This window comes from Vigna umbellata, chromosome 1, assembly GCF_029865625.1.
Source record: "Vigna umbellata cultivar VRB3 chromosome 1, Vumbellata_1.0, whole genome shotgun sequence".
Classification (NCBI taxonomy): domain Eukaryota; kingdom Viridiplantae; phylum Streptophyta; class Magnoliopsida; order Fabales; family Fabaceae; genus Vigna; species Vigna umbellata.
Genome location: NC_142165.1, coordinates 63,791,343 through 63,815,020, shown reverse-complemented (window position 1 = coordinate 63,815,020; position 23,678 = coordinate 63,791,343). Strand labels below are relative to the sequence as shown.

General features: G+C 33.2%; 1 protein-coding gene and 1 pseudogene across 1 annotated transcript; both read left to right on the top strand.

Moving 5' to 3' along the window:
• The first annotated feature begins 8,776 nt into the window (after nt 1–8,776).
• On the top strand, nt 8,777–9,709 carry LOC148206020 (uncharacterized). Its single transcript, XM_088106243.1, has 2 exons — nt 8,777–9,118; nt 9,395–9,709. The coding sequence occupies exons 1-2, from the start codon at nt 8,777–8,779 to the stop codon at nt 9,707–9,709; spliced, it is 657 nt and encodes a 218-aa protein (XP_087962369.1).
• A 6,637-nt stretch (nt 9,710–16,346) lies between these two features.
• On the top strand, nt 16,347–16,529 carry LOC148206019 (signal recognition particle RNA; annotated as a pseudogene).
• Nucleotides 16,530–23,678: the final 7,149 nt, after the last annotated feature.

The window sequence follows — 23,678 nt, the reverse complement described above, 5'->3', positions numbered from 1 at the left end:
TGTCTCACTGGTTTAGCATCCTCCTCCAAAAGTATTCTATACATGCAAAAAGAAGGGTTAATACCAGGAATATCTGCTAAAGTCCAGCCTATTACTCTCTTGTGGTCTCTGATAACCTGTAATAGATATTTTTCCTGCTCATCAGTAAGTAATGCAGATATAATAACAGGGAGTTTCCCATCCCTCTCTAGATAAGCATATTTCAAATGGGATGGTAAAGGTTTCAACTCCAAAATGGGTGGTTGCAACACAGACGGCAAAATTTTACTGCCTAAGGTAATCTCAGCCACCTCAACATCACACTCGGACGCCACAGAGGTATCATCTATTAATATCGCATCCTCAATATCACCTGCTTTACAGTTTCCTTTTTCGTCGAAAATTAGGGACGACATATTTGAAAAAGAAAAATTGTTTACAACATCACTTGATAAATCAATACAAAACAAAGAATGATCTTTAATCTGGTGCTTCCCAGCTTTCAACACGTTGAACCGCACCTTCTCGTCTCCTATCTCCATTGTCAATGATCCTACATGCACATCTATCTTGGTTCGTGCTGTCATCATGAAAGGTCTTCCCAAGATAATAGTTGTTGGACTGATTCCTTCATCATCCTTCATGTCCAAGATATAGAAATTTGTAGGAAAAATTAACTTGTCTACTCGAATAAGGACGTCCTCAAGCATACCTGCAGGGTTAACTGTGCTATGGTTGGCCAGTTGAATGACCACACCAGTAGTCTTAAGAGGTCCCAAAGATAGAGAAGTAAACACTGATAAAGGCATTACATTTATGGAAGCCCCTAAATCTAGCATGGCATTGTCAAACATTGAATTTCCAATAACACAAGGAACAGAAAACATTGAATTTCAATATGTTTCTGAATCAAGCTTCACACATTTCTTCCCAAGTTCACAACCTCATTATCCCTAAAACGCCTTCTATTTGTGCAAATTTCTTTAAAAAACTTGGCGTATTTAGGAATTTGCTTAACAACATCTAACAAAGGAATATTAATCTCCACCTTCTTGAAAATATTTAAAATCTCTTGGTCTAATTCCTCCATTTTTTTGTTTCTCGGCTTCAACCGATTGGGATATGGAGGAGGTGGAGAATAAGATGAAGAAGAATGTTTAGAAGAAGAGTTAGAGGATACTAACCTGGATTTATCAGTGGTAGTCTCAGGTGATGGTTCACGTGATCCTCCATTGTCATCAATTTGCGCTCCTTCTTTCTCCTTATCTTCAGCCTCTTGGGCTCCTTCAGGGCCTTCTACCTGCTTACCCGTTCTCAAAGTAATAGCACTTACATTTTGCGGGTTGATCACTGTTTGTGTAGGTAATTTATTTGACTCCTTAGTCTCTAATTTTTCCACCCTCTGAGTCAACTCTACAATTGATTTCTTGATTTCTGAATTTTGCTCAAGTATTGTTTTCATGAAATCTTGTAGTGACATTTCAGGTTGAGGTTGTTGCCTTTGTTGCGGGGGAACATAAGGTTGTTTATTTTGTTGATACCTATTGGAGGACGAATCATGATAATTCTGATATGGTCTATTTCCTCCAACCATGTTTGCAGCAAAATCTTGAGATGGGTTTTCCACAGTGGTTTCCACCAAGCTAGGACATTCATCAGTATAATGGTTAGATGAAATGCAAATTCCACACTTCTTAGCAACTTGTGGAGTTGAGGTTTTAAAAAAACTTGCAATCTCGTCAAGTTTGCTTTCTAGCTTATTCAATCTTTCATCTATCCTCTTTCCATCAACTGCACCATTATCAATTTCATGCACTCCCTTCAACAAAGTCACTGAATTTTCTCTTGTGCCATACTGTTGATTGTCTACTGCCTTCCGTTCTACTAGATCTATACCCTCTTCTGGTGACCTGTCTAAGAAAGATCCTCCGCTTGCAGCATCTGCCCATGACCTATCAGTAGGACTTAAGCCTTCATAAAAGCTTAGAATAAAATCTTCCATTTGGAGTTGAGGGCATGAAGAATATAGTTTCTTGAATCTTTCCCAATACGCACTAAGATTCTCTCTATCTCTCTGTCTTATATCTTGAATTTCTCTGCGGATAGCTGATAATCTAGATGCAGGAAAATACTTCTCAAGAAAGAGTCTAAAGTCTACCTGTTTGGCCCATCTGTACATTATTTTCCAAATAAAACCTGATTTTGGGCCTTGAATTGCCAATTGGACCAATAGAACTTATAATTTCAGCTGCACAAATAAACGTAAGAATTTCCAAGAATAATTTATGCAATTAAAATCACTTTTTAAGTCCCTTTAAATTCCAAACACAATATATCAAATCATCACAAATTCTCTTTAAATCAATCATTCAAGAACATGAATTTCATCAAAAATTTAATTTTAAAGCATAAATGTGGGCATAAATATGCACTCATCAAGCGCCACACCAAAAAGTGAAATACCTCTAAAACATGTTTATAACTCAAAGTAGCTACCCCAAACCAACATGACCACTCTAAACTACCTAATCTTAGTTCCACTCTTTCTAATTTATAAATTGACATCTTAAGGGTCTAAACCAGTTAGAAAGAACCCAATAACTAACCCCAAATCATCCACTTCAGCACATACCTACTCCATTGAAACTTCACTAGTTAAAACCACTTAAGTGAACCAAAAACTATACAAAGACACACTCTTTTTGGAAACACTAAATATTACTTAAGATTTCTCATATCTCAAAGTTCAAAAAAGTCATAAATGACTCTAGGACAGATCCAAGAACCTAGTTTAACCCATTCAACCTTTACTTCAGAATCTCACCTATCATAACTCCCTTTTTAGACCAAAACGACCAATGACTCAACTTACTTTCTATTTCTTCCCACTACACCAAATGTATACCATAAATCTTCACACCAACAAATATTCACAAGATTAAATCCAATCCTAAAAAAATCATAACAGGCATTCAATCATCATACTACCAATTAAACTCATATAGAACAAAATGAACACTTGAACAAATATCTCAATTACAATTGAATCACCTTATCATCCAAGAAACCACAAATCTTACTTGTAAGTTAAAATTTAGGAATGAACACTAGCTTCCCTTACCTTGCTCTACACAGTGCACTACCCTTGCTAGAAGCTCAATGAACTCTACAAATGCCTACAAACCACATAATTATGATCAAAGTAAGTCCTTAGGACATCCGATCAATAAGAAATTAGAGAAAGAGAGTAGACGATACATTTGAGAAAATTCTAGCCGTATACGTCTTAAACTAGGAATTAAAGAAAAAACGAGCAAAAACTTGCTCTAGAATGAAACTGATCGATAAAGATTGGAGAGTTCACCGTTGTGGTTTCCTAGACACCTCTTGATCGTCAAACAAATGAGCCAGGAGTCCAAAATCTTAAAGAGAAGGGAAGGAAAGTTAGAGAACAATTTTTAGAGAGATGTTGAGTGTTTTAGATAATGAGACGAGTTTATGAAATTCTATTCATATTATTGAATTATTTTAATGTAAGAAAAGAAAGACCTTATATCTCAAGCCAAGAGGGGGGGAGAGGGAGTGAATTGGATTAACTCTTTTTAGTGATCTTTTGGAAATATTTATGAGTTCTTGGCTTTCTTAACATCAATAAACAAATAGTAAGGAATCAACAAGTAAAGAAAGAGTAGAGAAAGATCAAGATAAAGGCTATCAAAAGCCTACATCTAATCATCATTCAACAACCTTAGTTGAAGGGAATCCACTATAATTGATTGAGTATACAAGAACACAGAGACAACTCTCTCAATCCACTCCTCTCACCACTCAAAAATCAATATAGTAATACAAGAGATGAACAACCTCACTCTCTTAAAAAAGTAAAGAGCAACCACAACCCTTAACCCCTGGCAAACCTGCACAGGTACACAATACACAAATTTTTTATGAAGAACCTCATCTCTAACACACACTCCTCATGTGCAGATTGAATCAGAACCACTTTAGCACAAAGTCTTGAATGAATCCTTATAGGTAATCAACCAATGAAGTGTAGATTCTCCAAGAACGTTTCTTGAGACTAGCTATAATCAAAGCTCAATGAGAATGTTAGTATTTGAAAATTATAACCTTTTTGAAATAAGTTTCAAGTCACATGTGTATAGGATTTTCAAATCCTGTTGCATTATAATCGATTATGTTATTTATATAATCTGTTATGCTCTTCTCACTGTTTTAACAAATTATCCTGAGTGTATAATCGATTGTCTAAATAGTTAAGCCTATTACTGCTTCATTTAACAGTCTTAACAGATTACGCTATTTATATAATGGATTAGGCTATGTTCTCTGTGTTAATCGATTATCAAACTTATGTAATCGATTATTTCCTCACTTAGCCCTATTCATCATCTATTTGTCATCCTTAACAAATTATCTCACTTAGGTAACAAATTATGGCTTTCTCTCTATTTTAATAGGTTATATACCTTGTATAATCGATTACAATAGAGTAGTTTTCTCCTGTTATGCTTTCTAAGTGAACTGGTTAAATATAACAGATTATATACCTAGTTTAATCGATTATTTATACCAGAAATGAGATTATCAATATGTTTTAAGCATGATTCATTCAACAATAATGGATTTACATATCTAGCACAAACATGATCAAGATAAAACATTTGTTATGCCATATGTTGTGCAAGAAATCATTAAACCATTCTATTGTTCATCATAAAAAAGTAAGATATAAAGAGGTTAAAGCTCCCCCTATCAACAATTAAAATACTGTGTCTTATTATTTTAAAACACCTATAAACTCTAATACTATATTTTCTAGGTGCTTACATTTATCCTTTATATATGGAGTTTAGAAAATTTTAATTTAAAACATAAGCTATTTAATCAATTATTTCAAGCTCCTAATTGATTATTCTAACTGAACTTCTGTTCTTAAAAAGCTGAAGAGGTACCTTGTAAAGAGACTTCAATTCTACGAACTCCTTTGACCTTCTCTTTAGCAACTAGTCACGGTATAAATTTTTTTTAAAAAGTATTTCCATAAAACAATCCTTTAATACAATCAAACTTTTTTTGATTAAAATTCGAAAGCAAAACATAATTATAAACATTGTCTATTCAAAACGACAATATCAAATAATCTCTTTTACAATAAAATACCAAGTCTGAAAACTTTTAAATAGAATAAATGATCATTCCCGAAATAAAGATCCCAACTCTCACGTCAACTACTTCGATCCAGTCTTATCTGCAACACCATCTACTCCCGTACAAGTACGATCATCGTAGGTGGAAACCACAACCACAACATTTCAGGGTGAGCAACCAGAATTATCATACCACAAAATATACAATAATCATATTAACTACAATAAAACCAGAGCATAAACATATATCCTCGCAACATCAACATCACAACATTAACATCATAACAATAATATAACAACAATAACATCACAACATTAACATCACAACTCAATGCTCTATTTTCTCTACACTACCACACCACCTAATCACCATAACCAATTCATTACGAGTCACACAACATCCTCTTTCCGTATCACACAACCAAATAGAACCTCTTTCCCGCATCACCCGGACGAGGAGGCATCACTATCAAACCATCATCTTCCCGCATCACACGGTCGAAGAGTCATCACTAACCAAGCATCATCTTCCTACATCACACGACCGAAAGAGTCATCACTACCAAATCACCATCTTCCCGCATCACACGGCCAAAAAGAACTTCTTTCCCGCATCATACAGCCGAAAGAGTCATCACTATCCAAGCATCATCTTCCTGCATCACACGGCCGAAGAGAATTTCTTTCCCGCGTAAACAATACATATAACATAGCATCTCACACCTTTCAACCAATATATACAACGTCAACTATACGTATAAAAACAAGGACGCTAATAAATATCGTATAACTATACCATCAACTAGTTTATGATTCTGAAACAGTTTATACCATTGAATAAGACACTGCTCGTCATAACCTCTCTACCGATACCAACATTATTATTTAAACTATCCAAAACAGATTCTATATTTTTCTAACCTCAAAGACAATATTCTAACAATTTGATTAAAATATTAAGCAATTCCAACAATATGTCAATGCCTATTCCAACGTATTCCACACATAAATCAAACTTTCTTACAATTAAATTCCCACGTGAACCCACTACGTAACTCCGCTTTATTATAACTATATGTAAATTCATACTATATTAATATAAGGTTTAATAGGTTCGGAGGTCCCTATATTTGCGGGTTCGTTTCACTTGGGTCCTCCAATTTTAGAAGTGATCAATTAGGTCCCTAATTTAACAAAATTGAGTCAATAATACTCTTTCCGTTAAATGCAAGGGAATCTGAATGCAAATTAAACAGGTGGCATGCTGAGGCATCATTTTATTTGCAGGTGGCAGAGTTTGAGCTTAATACGTGGCAATTTCTGCAATTTTTAATTTGCATTCAGATTCCCTTGCATTTAACGGAAAGGGTATTATTGACTCAATTTTGTTAAATTAGGGACCTAATTGATCACTTCTAAAATTGGAGGACCCAAGTGAAACGAACCTGCAAATATAATAATTTACGTACATTAACCCCTGCACCCAAAAATCTTCCAGATATTAAAATTATTAAATTATTTTATACAAAGGTTTCACCCAGTGTACTACTTCATCCCATGATTCTTCCTTTTCATTTTTCTCTCACCTATCTCAACACTCAAACACTCCTTCCATACTTCTTCTTTCTCACTCACCACCCTTGGCTCAACCAAAACAACGTAGTTAAGTTTTCTCTCTATAAAACGAGACTCACTCCTTCATTTGTTCCAAACAAAGCCTCAAACTTCTCTTAATAGCCCCCGACACGAGACCTTCATCCACCAATACCCTTCCTACCCTTCTTTTTCCTTCATATGAAATTTCTTTTCGCACAAACCATCTTAACCATCAATACCCACTCATAAACTCCCTCTCACCGAGACTTGAAATTCACCCATACCCATTTCTTTGGTTTCTCCCGCATGCAAAGTCACTTATGCACATTAGGATTCCTCACTCTTCCTTCCACTTCCTTTCCATCACGGTAACAAGACTATGCTCCCCATTTTACCATGTACGACGCCTACACCCATTCATAAATACAACCTATGCTCATCTTCACTCCCCTCTTTCTTTCATTCTTACTCATCAACCACGTTAAAAACCCTCCATTCCTTTCTCCTTTTCTCTTATTACGTAATTGCTGCATGTTCCTCTTATCTTTCTTCATTTTAATTTCCAATAATACATCACTTCCAAGTCCCATCACCTTCCTTCTCTTTCTCCCTCAATTAAAACCCTTCCCCTTTCTTCCAAGATAAGACATTGTGTCCTCTGCATTAAAACCAAACTTCACCCTAAACATAAAAGTAGAGTATTAACACAGAAAAATAGGGAAAAATAGAGAGTTAACAATAAACATAATTCCATTACTAATGAATTTTATGAATATTTTGAAATAGATCTGTTGTGAAACAAGAAAAGTGGTGTAGATGGGATGGAATCAAGAACTAGAAGAATAGATTTGTAGGCCAAAAAATTTATAAGATTCCTAAACAAGAAGAAAAGCAACAGGGATGAAAAGGAAAATAAAGGGAATGTATCAGAAAGCAATCTCATCATGATGGCAAAATCTGAAAAGGAGAAAGCTTGTTTGGAACAAGAAGTAAAGGATTCCATGTGGTATCTGGATAGTGGATGCTCTAGGCACATGACAAGAGATCCAACAAAATTTACAAGCATCTCTTACAAGACTAATGGACACGTCACTTACGGTGACAACAACAAAGGAAAGATCATCGGTATTGGTAAAATTCAAACCCCCTCTGCATATGAAATTGACAATGTGCTGCTTGTTGAAGGATTAAAACAGAATTTGCTCAGCATTAGTTAGTTGTGTGATAAAGGGCTGAAGATTATTTTTGAACCAAAGTACTGTTTGATTAACAACGAGTTAACTAATGAGCTGCTATTAACCAGAAAAGGATATAACAACATTTACATAATCGATTTTAGAAAGACTTCATTCAAATCCGTTGTTTGTCTGATGTCTAAACAAGATGATGCATGGTTATGGCACAAGAGACTAGCTCATATTAATATGGGTCAATTGAACAAGCTAGTGTCTAAAGATCTTGTCATTGGTCTTCCAAATATACGCTATGCTTCTGAAAGATTGTGTGATGCTTTCCAAAAAGGAAAATAGACAAGACAACACTTTAAAAATAAAAGAGAAATGTCAACCACTAGACCTCTACAATTGCTACACATGGACTTATTCGGTCCTTTAAGGGTAAGGAGTCTTGGAGGTAATTTGTATGGCTTAGTTATTGTTGATGATTATTCTCGGTTTACTTGGACCTTCTTCATCTCTGCCAAGAGTGAAACTTTCAGGGTGTTCAAAATATTTGCTACAACCATTCAAAATGAAAAAGAGCTCAGAATAAAGTGTGTAAGAAGCGATCATGGGAAAGAATTTCAGAATAAAGCATTTGATGAATATTGTGCAGAGATGGGAATTACTCACAACTTTTCTACTCCTAGAACACCACAACAAAATGGAGTAGTGGAAAGAAAAAATAGAGCACTAGAAGAACTTGCAAGAACCATGCTGAATGAGAGGGGCTTGTCAAAATACTTATGGGCAAATGCAGTGAGCACATGATGTTATGTACTACACAGAACTATAATAAGATCAATGCTGAAGATGACTCCTTATGAATTGTTCAAAGGAAGAAAGCTAAACATCTCACATCTGCGGGTCTTTGGATGCAAACTTTTTGTTCTAAACAATGGTAAGGAAAGTCTTGGTAAGTTCGATTCTAAAGCCGATGAGGCTGTCTTTATTGGTTATTCTCTCACAAGTAAAGCTTATCGTGTCTATAATAAAAGAAGAATGTGTGTTGAAGAATTTGTCCATGCTGTCTTTGATGGGCATATTGATGTTATCACTAATCCTGTTCATCCTAGAAAGACAATAGATGCAGATGATTCTGCTGGACAGGAAAAAGAAGATGAAGAAGGTTTAAGGGAAGAAGATTCTGAAAATGTAATCGATCCTTCTAGAGCTGAATCGATTAAGGAGTGTAAAACACCAAGAAATGTCTCAACAAGCAACACCATTAGTGATATCACGAGATGAGTTTCCACCAGGCGTCAACTTAATCAATTATGCATAAATGTAGCATATGGTTCTAAAACTGAACCTAAAAATATTGAAGCTGCTATTGTTGATGAGAATTGGATGATGGCCATACAAGAGGAACTAAATTAGTTTAAGAGAAAAAATGTATGGGAGCTTGTTCCAAGAACTAAAAATTTACAGGTTATTGGCACTAAATGGGTCTACCGGAACAAGATGGATGATTCGGACGAAATCATAAAGAACAAGGCAATGTTGGTTACTAAAGGCTACAACCAAGAAGAAGGAATCGATTATGATGAGACTTATGCACCAGTAGCCAGACTAGAGGCAATAAGAATTCTACTCGTTGTTGCATCTGTGATGAAGTTTAAGCTGTACCAAATGGATGTCAAGAGCGCGTTCTTGAAAGGGCATATTAAGGAAGAAGTCTATGTGGAACAAACACTAGGATTCCAAGATTATGAGCATCCAGATTATGTTTTCAAACTAAAATAGGCTCTATATGGATTGAAACAGGCACTAAGGTCATGGTATGAACGTTTAAGTGAATTCCTAATAAAGAAAGGATTCACTAGAGGTAAAGTGGATTCTACTCTCTTCATTAAGAATTCCAAAAAGCATAAGTTGTGTGCAAATCTATGTTGATGATATTATTTTTGGCTCAATTAATCCTAATTTATGCAAGGAATTTTCTAAGACTATGCAGGAGGAGTTCGAGATGTCCATGATGGGAGAATTCACATACTTTTTGGGACTTCAAGTTAAGCACACTGAGAATGGCATTTTTATACATCAATCAAAGTACTGCAATGACCTGTTAAAGAAATACAAAAATGCTGGAATGCAAAGAGGCTGCAACACTTATGGCAACGAACTGCTATCTTGACATTGATGAAGCAGGAAAAGTTGTCGACCAGAAAATGTATAGAGGTATGATCGGATCCCTACTGTACTTAACTGCTAGTAGACTATATATCATGCATAGTGTTTGTCTCTGTGCTAGATTTCAGTCTCAGCCAAAAGAATCACATCTTACTACTGTTAAAAGAATTTTGAAATACTTGAAAGGAACCAAGAATCTTGGTTTGTGGTATCCAAATGGTTCGAACATTTTTCTTGAGGAATATAGTGATTTTGACTTTGGCGGTTGTAAACTAGATAAAAAGAGCACTAGTGGCTTAAGAGTCAAGCTAAGATGTTGTCTAGTTTCTTGGCATTCAAAGAAACAAGCTTGTGTGACTTTATCTACCACAAAAGCTGAGTACATAGTAGCTGGAAGCTCTTGTGCTCAATCTCTTTGGATTAAGAGTCAACCAGAGGACTATGGCATATCATTAGATCATATTCCCTTAAAGTGTGATAATACCAGTGTAATTAATTTGACAAAAAAATCTTGTTCTTCACTCTAAAACTAAGCATATTGAAATAAGGCATCATTTCATACGAGACAACATTCTCAAGGGTGAAATTAAGGTCGAATATGTAGATACCTTACATCAATGGGCAAATATTTTTACAAAGCCTTTCAACAAAGAGAGATTTTATACCATTCGAAATGAACTGAGAATTTTGGATGACAGTAGTATAAAATAGATTAAATCGATTACATTGTGCTTGTATGCGAATGAATTATTGATTACTGTTACTTTCATACATTTGCATACTCACAAACTAATTCCTGTATAACATTGATTCTAAAATGCTTGATTTGGAAAGACTTAGAAAAGTTTTGCAGGAATATCACTTGCTGATTGGATGGAACTAGATAATTTGGAATATGCTACAACAAGAAATCGAATCTGACTAAGATCAAATCGATTAAACATCAATAGGAGTTTAAAGATTCCAAAACTGCAATATCTTATATCTTTAGATCTTGTATTCTTATATCTCTATGCTTATCTCCTGCATAAAATATCTGAGATAATAAGAGATTAAAATGTGTTCTTTGATTGAATCAGTATCACTATGTTATTACTGTGATATATCTGATCTGATACAATGTTATTACATGTTGATAAATGCTCTGACATATTCTCATTACTGCATTGTGCATATGTATTTTGAGATTGAAATATGCATAATGACAGGGAGAGTATTGCATATCACTGATATATTTCACATGTCTTCATTTAAGGGGGAGATATCTTAATTTCATGTGAATATCTTTGACAAAGGGAGCATCATTACTTGTTTTATGATTATCTGATGCATCTCTATATGCTTGATTATCTGTATATTAATACCATTATGCTTACCTTTTTTGCTGATGCCCAAAGGGGGAGAATTATGTTGGTTGGTAATTGATTGATAATCTGTATTGAGTTGTGCAACATGGTTGATTATTAATTATGGTTGTGCATCATAAAAAAAGGAGGAAATTGTTGACATTGTTGATAGGGGGAGCACTGGTTTAGCTAAACCCACAATATTAGTAATATTTGAATTTTTGATGATGACAACACATAATTAATAACACATGTGTTTTATGTGTTACATGTTCTAAGCTTACATGTTATATGCGTATATGAGAACATGATTGTGTTGTTGTTGTGTTGTTCATTGCATTTCATTGTGTTATATATGTGATTTTATACATGAATGCATGACACATGTTTTTGGATGGAAAAACCACAAGCACTAATATTGATCTTTAAATGTGTGGCAAAACAATAGTTTGAAATCGATTACATAATGGGGTGAATCGATTAAAACTCGTGTATTTGCACAAACTTTTTCAAGTGTGCTCTGAGATTTTTTCAAAGAGAAAAGTTTTCAAAACATTGCATAACATTGTTGTTTTATCGATTGCATGCGATATGTATTTTCAATTAAGTTTGTTACTGTTTTGAAATCTGTTAATGCTTGATATAACTGTCACAATGGCTATATATTTAAATGTGTTGACCAAGCATTAAATGTTATTTGACTGCATTAATTGTGAATTCAATCAATTGCTTTGAGTGATACTATCTGTTATAACTGAATTGGTGTATTTGAATGCATTAGTAGCAAAGTCGATTATGTTGCGTCTAATACGAGTCCATCTATATATTGACGCGAATTTGATTTCTGTATAGACTTTTGTGATTCTAACATTTTCATATTCTTTTGCAGAAAAGTGAAAAGTTTACAGAAAGAGAAAAAGCTTCAAGAAATTACTTTGACCATGGTGATCAACTAATTGTGATTTCTTGAAGAGCAAGAATTGCTAAGTTTTCAAAGTCTGATTTATCTGCACATTTGGGTGTCTACTGCAAGATCAGGTTCTACAATCTGCTGAAGATTGGGTTGAGTTCCCTATTGTGATTACAAGAAGAAGGACGTGTTGCGTTCTTGAATTTGAGGGTGCCTAAAAGGGGTTGGACTTCAGGAGAGGGGATTCTTGCTGCTAGTCTGTTTGTGTATTACCTATATTTTGATTAGAGGGTTAGAGAGGTGTTTTATATTTTTGACGTGAGGTCTCTATAAAAACCTTGTTGTAAAAACCTTGATCATTATAGTGCATTAGCTTCCTGTGGTTGGAAGGACACTAAATGTAGGCTTGGTCGAACCAGTATAAAAACTCAACGTTTGATCTTTCTTATCCCTACTCTGTTACATTCAATCGATTATACTTTACACGCATTCGATTAAATTTTTGTTGCATTGAAAATCTTTTAACTTGTGTTTCAAGAAAAGTATAAAGGCATCTCTTTTGGTGAAAAAGATTTTGAAAGTTTTAAATTTTATACTTCACTAATTCACCCCCCTCTTGGTGTGAGAAATTAAGCCATTCCATTTTTACAATTGGCACCAGAGCTGGTTTTCATAAAATATTTGAAAAACTAGTCGATTATTATTTTCGTTAAATCGACTGATCCTGGAAAATGGCATTTGTTTCTCAAATTATGAAAAAAAGTGAATATGTTTTTGAACTAGTGCATCTATCAACACAATATGTCAAATGTGACAATCACAATATGTACACATTCCACAATAAGCATAAACACATATAACATAGTACATACACATGTGTTTTTAATAACAATGTGTTGTCATCATCAAAAAGCAATACGACAGGGATTGGGTTCGGCTATCACAGTGCTCCTCCTATCAACACATACGACAAACTTAGAAGACTCAAGACTCAAGGCCAAAGCTCTATCTAATGAATATATTTTTTAGAAGCCTTTAATTAGAAGATGAGTTAAAGAAATATTCAAAAGAATAGCATACAAAATGAAAGAGCATAAGCAAACATCGTCTAGAGAAAAACTTAAAAAAGCACAAAAACTTAAAAAGAGAATATCTGAGAAAAGAAAAAGCTCATGATTAGAAATAATCTCAAGCTTCATTGATATACAAGCTTACTATTGTAATAAGAAAGAAGAAAGAAAAAAGACTCAACGAGTCTATTAGATTGAATTGTATTGAACTCATATTCTCTCTACGAGAGTATTCATCTAAAGACTTGTAAGAAATCTAATTGATTGCATATTTTGAAGAGAATTCAAAACTCGGTTTAATTGAAGGATTACTAGGCAGCGTATCAAGTTGATACTAGGATCGTCTAGTGGAAATCAAGAGTGGGTGAAACTCAACCAAACAATGTATTTGAAGGATACCAAGAGCGTCTAGGGATACCAGGAATGGTGAAGAATACTGCGCAACTAGGAGTGGGTGAAACTCAACTATATAGTGTATCTGAAGGATACCAGAAGCGTCTAAGGATACCATGAGTAGTGAGAATACTTAGTTGTAATCTTGTTGAAGATTATAGTGGAACCCTCTACGGTGTTAGAGGAGAGTGTATGTAGCTTAGGTGAAGCGAACTAGTATAAAAACAATTGTGTGCTTATTGCTTTATTATCTTTAAGCGCTTCTCTTACAATCCTACAGTTGCACTTTATTTTGATATAAAAACTTCTTACATTAAATGTCTTTTTGTTAAAAAGGAAGTTTTATTGAAACATTACAACAAACACTCCTTATCAGCTAAAATGCACTTGAAACATATTTATTGTTTGAACTGATTTCAAAGTCGAGTGTTTAACCATTTATGTAAAACCTTTGATCCTCGATGGAAGTGCTATATCATAACTATTGCGAAAAAGTTTTCCAGTAACACTATTTAATCCCCCTTATAGTGTTTTTCAGGTACTTCATGTGGTAGGCTGACACATATCGGCCATACCACTTAGTAGGTGGTTCATGATTATTTTTGGTAAGTGGCAGACGATAACAATATAAGGCATGTATCCCTCGGCAAGAGGCACACATCCATAACAAGAAACACTTAATCTTTGGTAGGAAGCACACAACATTTGGCATGCAACACATTCTTTGATAGTTATATCTCAATACTTGGCAGACAACTCTTGACCTTTGGTAGGAAACCCTCAACTTTCGATAGGCAACTATTAACCTTTGATAGGTAGTACTTAGCCTTCGACAAGCGACAGTTAACCTAAGTAGCATTTAATATTTGGTGGGTAACATTTGACTTTAGTAGGCAATATCCAAGTGTGTTGTGTATTAATGTTGTTTTGAACATTTTATACATTGTAAAGAAAATGTATATGTATCCTAAAAGTGAGATAATGCATGATGTGTGTTATGGATGCTCAAAGTATGTTATTTTCAATAATTGATTGTCAATCAAGTTTGTTAAAAATAATAAAATGATAAATGCTTAAAATAAAGTGAGAAAAATTTAAAGAGGATATTATCTTTTTTTCATTTATCTTAAATAACAAAAGTACAGCTCAAGTGAGATGGTTAATGTTTTACTTAAACAAAAGTGTTTTTTTTCTATAATTATAATAATTAATAAAAATATATTATTTTTGCAATTATTTTTTATATATTTTATTATAGTTTTATTCTTTATATTTTGGTGATTATTATTCATTACAAAAAAAATAATAATTATATTAATTTTTAATTATTATAAAAAAAACTTTAACACCTTATAGAGATAACGTGTTTGTATTTACAATACTGGTCAAATAATTTGAATTTTTAAATTTGTTAACACATGATTATACGATGAAGTACCATGCTGCTCATCTTTTGATGGCTTATTCTTTTTCTTAACTAAATCTTTGAGTAAATTATATGATGAGTAAAATGAAAACTATATAGCGGAGATATTAACGAGAAGCACAAGATGCAATGCATAATATAGTACTACAACATTTAATATTAAAGGGAGATGTTAATTAATGTAGTAATATTAAACGGATAAATTTTTCTTTTCTTAAACTTTTCCAGTTTTATTTTTTTCTTTCATTTTGCGATTCAACAAAATTTGTAAAAGAATTATTATTATTGTTTTATTTCTATTCATAAAAAGAAATAAACTTTTTTTTTGAAATTTTATTTTTTTATTTAAAATAGGTTTAATTTCGTTTTAAATATATGATAAAGTTTAACATTTTTAATTCAACTTCTATTAGAAAATTCTAATGTTCAAAATATTTTTTTTTAAATTTTTGTATAAATACTTTGTCAGATTAATTTATATTATCTATAGATGATATGATGATTATTTCTATATCTTCTCATTTTCGATTCACAAATAAATTCTTTTTTTTTTCTCTTTAGTATGTTTGAACTCGTCGCTCAACTTATTGTTTCATTGTATAAGAGCGAGTTAACGATAAGATTAAAGAAGATTAAAAATAGAGAAAAACAAGTTGATTAATGAATTAAGAGTGCTTCTTTCTGCACTTCACTTTTATCTTTTTTTGTACTTAAAACTTTTTTGAAATTTTCATGTTTGTCCTTGTTAGAATTTCAAAGTACACAAGAATCTTTGACCACATGCATCCATTAAAAGACCCAAAAATTCTACAACTCCTGTGCTCCTCTCTCATTTCCATTCAGAGTTCTTTGTTGCGCTTCATTTTCAGTTTTCTCCTTCTCCCTCCGCAAATTGTGATGTGTATGAAAATGGTATGATTGTGTGGTTGGATGTGTAATGTGCTTTGGTTGAATGTTTCCTGTTGTTCATGATTTGTTCTTGAGTGGTTGTCGGTGTTGGAAGTAAGGCGAAGAGCTTGACGCACTTGGCGTTTGAGATGCTGCCAACGTTGGAAGCGCGGTGGAGAGCTTGCCGCACTTGGAATTACGGTTGAGTGTTTGCCGCACTTGGAAGTTGCAACTTGTTGGCTTGCCCACTCCAAGCCAAGAGTTGAGCCATAGGTCCTTTGCGAAGGCATGGGTTTTCTGGTTCCTAAACAAGAGGGCACCGCGTGAGACTGGTTTCACATAGCAACGACAACCTCTAATTCTTGACAGTGGAAGAATAACAAGTTGTTGCACCTCTAGTCTCTAATGAGCTTGGTGAGTCTTGCTCTTGAAAAACATTTTTTTTTATATTAAGTTGTCCAACATCATAAACCTAGCGGGTAACTTTAAATCATTGTTTTAATGTAAAATGAGTGTCGAAAGATAGTTAAAGTTTCAATACAAGCAACATAATTCCACTCTATACATATACATTTTTGCTCTAGCACCTTCACCCAAAACATTGCTTTATATTATTATAATATCACAACCCGCAAGAGGGAACTAACAACATATAAAGTGGTGCATATTTGGGAACACTGCATAAGCATCGCCACCACCAACAACACATATTGATGACCAACAAAAATAAAAATAAAAAGAACGACAATTTGAAATGTGACATTCAATCAACGTTTGAAATGCGGCAACCAGCATAGTGCGGCAGTCGACGTTGACAGAGATGAAAATTAAATAAAAATTAAAAATGTAGAATGAAATAGGTGAGGTGAAGGAAAATCACTCATAAATTAAAATCAAACGATAGAATGCTTAAAAGTAAAAAAAATTTCTCAACAACTTAACAGAAAAAGATTTTAATAAAAACTTCATTATAAAAATTTAAATTTATAATTTTTTTAAAAACTTAGTTAAACCTTTAGAATACTAGTCTCCAAGAGCAGATACTATTTTATAATAACTAAAAAAAGGTATTAGAAGACAATATTTCAGTTTAATTCTTGATATAAATAATTTTAATTAGATTTTATTTATCCTTTTACCGAACCAGATTAGTATGCAATAAAATCTTGAATACGTGTAGATTATTTCTATGAATAAAATATAGATCATGGTGTTTAAATTCCTCAAATCATATTCTTTCTGTTAAAATTTATATAGTGAAAAAGTTTCATAATTAAAAGGACAAAAAGATAACTTTCAAATGGTTCCTATAAACAAATTTAGCAAACATGCATCGAGTGTTTTCTGAACTCCAAACACAGCTAATGGCTTACATCATGCGTCAGAAACCAGAGCCTGTTCTGAGTCATATTGATATAACCAATGCTCATTGTTCTGCTCTATGGTTATAATGTGGTTTCTTGAGACATTAATTCATGTTTGTGTTAAAAATGGGAACATCAAAAGGTGCTGGAAGGTTCAAGAAGTTGACCCAACTGGAAATTAAGTACATGGACACTGACAAACTGGAATTGAAATATTCTATCATTTTAACTTTCCAGCATTGTTATTATTATATGATTATAGAAGTTTGAATTATTGTTTGTTAAATTATTTGGTTGATTTATTGGTACGAGAGAGAGAAATGACATGAAACAACTTTGGTGTCACCATTTTGGCCATGGTGTATAACACACCTTTGGAGAATATGAAAAAATGTTTGCACAGCACCACCATTGAAGAAAAGGATTCAAGAAAGGGACATATGAGACCATGAAGAACAATAAAAAAAATTAATTAAAATTGCAATTATGGAATCGAGATTCTTGCCGAAACTCCAAAAACACGAGTGACCACTTTATTCTAGGCATCTCCAATTATAGCTTCTATTAGTTGTTGTATATTAGGGTAACTAATTGTAGTTACAAACCAAGACTTTTCATAATTTTATAGTGAAATCTCACCAAAACATACAGCAAGAAAATCTTGATTTGTTAGATCCATTGACCAAAAATTATTTAATCTTTTTAATTTTTACTATTTAAGTACAATAAGATTATCTAATAAAGAGCTCATTTATCTCTAAAGTAGATAGTCTAATATTTGATTACATTGTTCAATATCTAGTTAGGGATTATATGTTCTATTAAAGATATAATCATAGATAAAGTTAGTCAACTCAAATTGTTACAGGAATCTCAATTCATTTATAAACGTTTGAAAAAAAAAACGAAAAATTAAAAATAACAAAAACAAGATTTTGTCGTAAAAGACATAAAAATAAAATAATTATGTAAAAACATATAGGTTATTCATATATATAGTTGAATTCTTTAATGGTGGACTTCTTCCTGGCTCCTCGATCAAATGTGTGAAGATGAATGACTTTATGGAATAGTGAAGTTATAGAAGTTTGGATAGGATGAAGTCATAGTAGTTTAGAAAAGAGAACTAGTCTAGGAAGAGTTGCTAATAGCAAGTGAATGACACTTAATTTGGGCAACATTTGTGACACCTAATCTCAGATGCCACGGATAAGGTATAAATAATTTTAGATACGAAAATTAAAATTTAAAAACCATTTAAATAACAATAACTTTAATAAAAGTCATAATTTATTTAAAGTAATCAAAAATTTCCAAAACAATAAACCATTTTATTGTAATAAAAATTCAAATCATCTTAAGATAACTCGAAAATCCCCATAGTGCTTTTACGTAGTTGGAACATATATATCATCATGTATAACCATGAATTATATTATCATCACATAAACACAAACAAACAAGGATAAATTAACATAATAACATCAAAATAATCTTAACACATGTTTAACCAATAATCGCAACACTACTATAAATTTATCACTTTAATAATGATCAATCCAATTCGAAATCATGTTTTCTCTTAAAATGAATCATGCCTATATACCCATAATAGCTACACAAATGTGTCATCTTACACAACCCATGTCAAGACCAATAATCTCTACAATCGTACGTCATCTTTCATACCTGTCCCATAAAAACAGGACAATTCGAGTCGTCCTGTACTACAGTTTCGGACATGTCTCCCCTTCTCCTCAAGGACTTATGAGTAAAACTATGATGCTACTTACATAGGGAACTATACTTAACACGAGCTGGAACATTACAAGCGAGACATCCATTCGTTTCTATCCACTTGAATCTAAGTCTCTTCTACCACCTCTTAAAGACTAAGAGATCCATCATTCTACCATCTTACAAAAAAAAAGGAATAACCCCAAATTAATGGAGTACGACAAGAAGACATAACAATCACCACACTTTACAATTATCACAACATCATAACATTTACTAATTCAAAATAATTATCAATGCAATTAGTCACAACATCTCACCCACTAAGTTCCGAATTTAGAAATCACAATAATACACAAAGGCAAACACAACCCAACAATTCGGTAATCTCAAGAGGCAGCTTGGCAACCACCCATAACAAATTGGCTAACAAATAAAATCAACATGGAAATTGACTCAATAACTAGATACACTCTTCATACACCATTTTAACATTGTATAACTACTTGACTCATAAGTCATGCATTATTAAAGCACTCAACCATTAATACAATTTCACAACCATCATGATCACATAAGAACACAACACGACATTCCTTTTAAGTGCCTGACAGTACTTCAAAAATATACTCCAAATCACTGAAAGCTACAATTTATTTGATTCTAACAATCTCTTATTTTCTTAATTCAAGAGGGAAAACAATATAAATCTTAAACGTAGACGCTTTCAGACATGAGAGATACTCCATGAATTGATTGATGATTGTTTGATTAATTTGATTTTGTTTAGAATTTGGATGAATGATAATTGCATGATAAACTGATGAAGAATTTAACTATAAATGAATTGAAGAATCAATCAGCTTTTTAATTGTTTTACTCTTTTAAGCATCATCTATGTCAACAAAACCCTTCTTTTTTACTTTACTATTTTTTATGATTTTTTATTTTACTATGTCCACAAAAACCTTTGCAGTATGGTTTAAAAAGATTGCAATTGAATTTGTTGGGAGACGATTTTTGGTTTTTGAACTTTACATTGGACAATCTACTCCTACATTAGAATTTTACTCCTTTGTTAGATGATTAGTCTTGCATTCCACATATACTCTTTAATTTGATTATGAAAACGATAGGTGAGTAGCAACATGCAACATCCTTATTAAAAAAGGACTGGATATTGTAAATAAAGAACGTGTCTTGTGTAGAAGTGAGTAAGACACCTATTTTTTACATGTAGGACTGCTAAAAAATTTTGGACTATGTATGATGACTGGATTGGAGTGAGTACTACTCACCATAACCAAGTTAGGAATCACTTCTATCAGTTGGACTGATGGGAATATTTGAACTCATAGGAACAATAACATTTTTGGGAATCTAGTGTTTGACCCGAAGGAAGTTTTCACTGCTGCTCAAATAAAAGTCTAGGCTTGGTCCATAAATAAATATCCAAATGCAAAATCACTTACTCTAACTAGTACTTTAGCCCAATCACATGCATAAAATCTATATGCTATTAACCTATTCAGGTATAGGTCTGCCTGCACTCTATCTACTCAAACAGGTTGGTCAGTAAGGTTGAATTAGGTAGGGAAGTAGGACATTATAAGTACACCAACACAATCATTGTTGCACTGTAGTAGTATACAAGGCATATAGTGGCTAAAATTGGATCACTAGAGTTATTACCAGTGAGAGGTTAGAGGTTGGATTCCCACTAGGTTTAATATGCAAAACTGTTATGTGCCTGTCTTGATGGGCAATGGAATAAGGTTCTGGCGCAACCACACAATGAAAGTGTAACTGCTGGGGCCTTAGTCTAGTCAATTTGCATATCATAATGAATGGAGGTCCTAAGCTAGTTTGGAGTGAAATACCTTTAGCAAGAGCTTTTACTTGCAGTATTATAGAAAGGATCGTGTGCAACCGCATATATGCCAGAAAGCAACAAAATAGCACAAATTTGCCAAACTTGGAATTCAAGCAGATTCAGACAGACGAATTAAAACTGATTTGATAATGAAATGGATAGAGCTATGCATTTTGAACATTAAAAGGAGAACAAGATTTGACTTTATATTGTAAATATTGCTTGTAAAAGGATTGAAACAATCCAATTGTCTCATTTTTAAAAACATGCATTTTCATGAAGTAAAATTATTGAATATACCCAAAGTTAAAACGTGGGTTAAGAAATGCACCACAAACAAAGATATTTAATCTCACCACCTCTTCTAATACTTAAACTTCATCAGGTGACATATTTTGTATTCAAGGATTTCTTAACACTGACCAATATGCTGAAAAAGCTATCAGCATTTACATGCAATGAAGGAGAAAAAGAAAGTGTTGCTTTCTCAAAGACACGAGCACTCCCATCATCTTTTCCTTTTATTTTCTACAGAACACCAATTATATACTGATCAATAATATTACATTATATTTAACATTAAGTATCAAGATTAATACCTAAGTTACACATTTTTAAAAGGATCGCAATATTCTAACAACGAATTTTGAACACTTTTTTGACAACGTCACGTGTCGCATGTTTATTGGTTTAATTTAAAATTAATTTTTTTTAAAAACCGTCGAAATGGAAGTACGTAAGTTTTGTTTTAAGTGAGAATCCCAAAATACCTCTGTCTGTTTCATTGGAAATGAAGGTCTCGTTTCCCTGCCTCTTCATTTTGCTTTCTCTGTGATGGTTCTCTGTGCGTCGTGATGTCTCCCTCCATTTTTGTAAAGATGGTGTTTTTCGTAGATGTTATAGTGCGCAATGGCAAGGTCCGGTGAGCATTGTCCGACGACGAAGGTAACTGGTTTGTCGTTCCATGGTTTTTTGGTTTGGGTTTAGGTTTGGGGTTCGTATCGTTTTGTTTTGGTTATTGGGTTTAGTAGTTTTGCTTATTTTATTTTGGTTGATGCAGTTGACCGTTCGTCAGTCTTTTTTGACAAAGTATATATGTACTTTGAACGAACGCTTGACAGACGAGCATCGATCATTGATTGCGAAGACTCCATTTGCGTGGTTTTTAGATGTGAATGTAAATGTTAAACTAGGTAGAAATATATTGAGTGAGTTATTGGGTAAGTGGGACGACTCGAGTAGTGGTTTTTTTTGTTGGAAATAAAGTTTTGAATATAAATGAAAATGATTTTTATTTAGGGTTGGGATTGAGTACATATGGTGAAAATATTAACTTAAAGGAGAAAATGGGAAATATTCAATGTGTGAAATACATAGGTAAAGGAACAAAGGATTTGAATTCGATATACAAAATTCTAATGCGAAAACACAAGAAAAAGATCCCTTGTTCTCATTTTTGTAGCCTTTACCTATTGGTAGGGATATGTGAGATTTTATTTCCAAAACGTATCGAAAAAGTGTTTCCCGTAATGTTTAATATTGTTGACAACTTAAGTGGTTTGGGTAGTTATTGTTGGGGTAGTCTAGTTTATCGTTTTTTGTTACGTAGTTTGTGCAAAGCTTCAAAAGGCTTGAAGAAAGACAAAGGTACAACAAACGTTTACGTGGATGGTTGTGTTTACATGCTGAAGGTAATTATTACTTGTTGATGTAAAATGTAAATTGTTTGTTTATTGTTTTGTGATTTTAGTTTTTTACTACAAGTTAAGATGATTTATTTTTCTTAGGTATGGTTTTTTGAGCATTTTGTTCCACCCGAAGGTCCAATTGATAAATTTCCACGAATATTGCATTGGATGAATAGAAGTGTTGGAGACAAGTTCGTAAAACGGTGTATGGAGACAGGTTTGGTATGTGGTTTGTTATCCGAAGTTTTGTTATGTTTTGATATATTGACAAAACTTGTGTAGTCTGAAATATATGGTTAAATTTCAGGTTGTTGATGATGTTTATGTTGGTGCTTCAACCAAGGATAAGAAGGAATACAGACCAACACCAACAAGAAAGGATGCCCAACTAAGACCAAATAAGATACAAAAAAGAAATCGAAGAGAAACTTTTATGCGTGCCTTAGAGGACCAAGAATTTCTAATTGAAGAACTTAAAAGGAGGGTTGCAGGTTTGGAGGCACAATTGGCTGAAGAGAAGGCAAGACAACAAAATAAAGATCACGGTGGAGAAAGTGTGCCTCGTACAGAACCATCCATGAACACTGGTTTTGTATTCCTTACTGACATTGACACAAATCAACAACCTTTGAAGACATATGTTAGGGTTGGATCACGAAGGCGTTACAAGGGAAGAGCACTTAGGACTCCATACACTGGAACCGTAGTGCTTAGAATAAAAAATGAGTGATATGTGTATTGAGTTGATTAATGGAAAGTAACTGATCATTGCAAATAGATTAAGAAAACAAAGTGTAATGTATCGGATTTAGTTGAATAATATAAAATTTGAGTTTTTGGTTTGGTCACATATTTTTTTTTTCAATAGCATTGTTATTATGATTTGT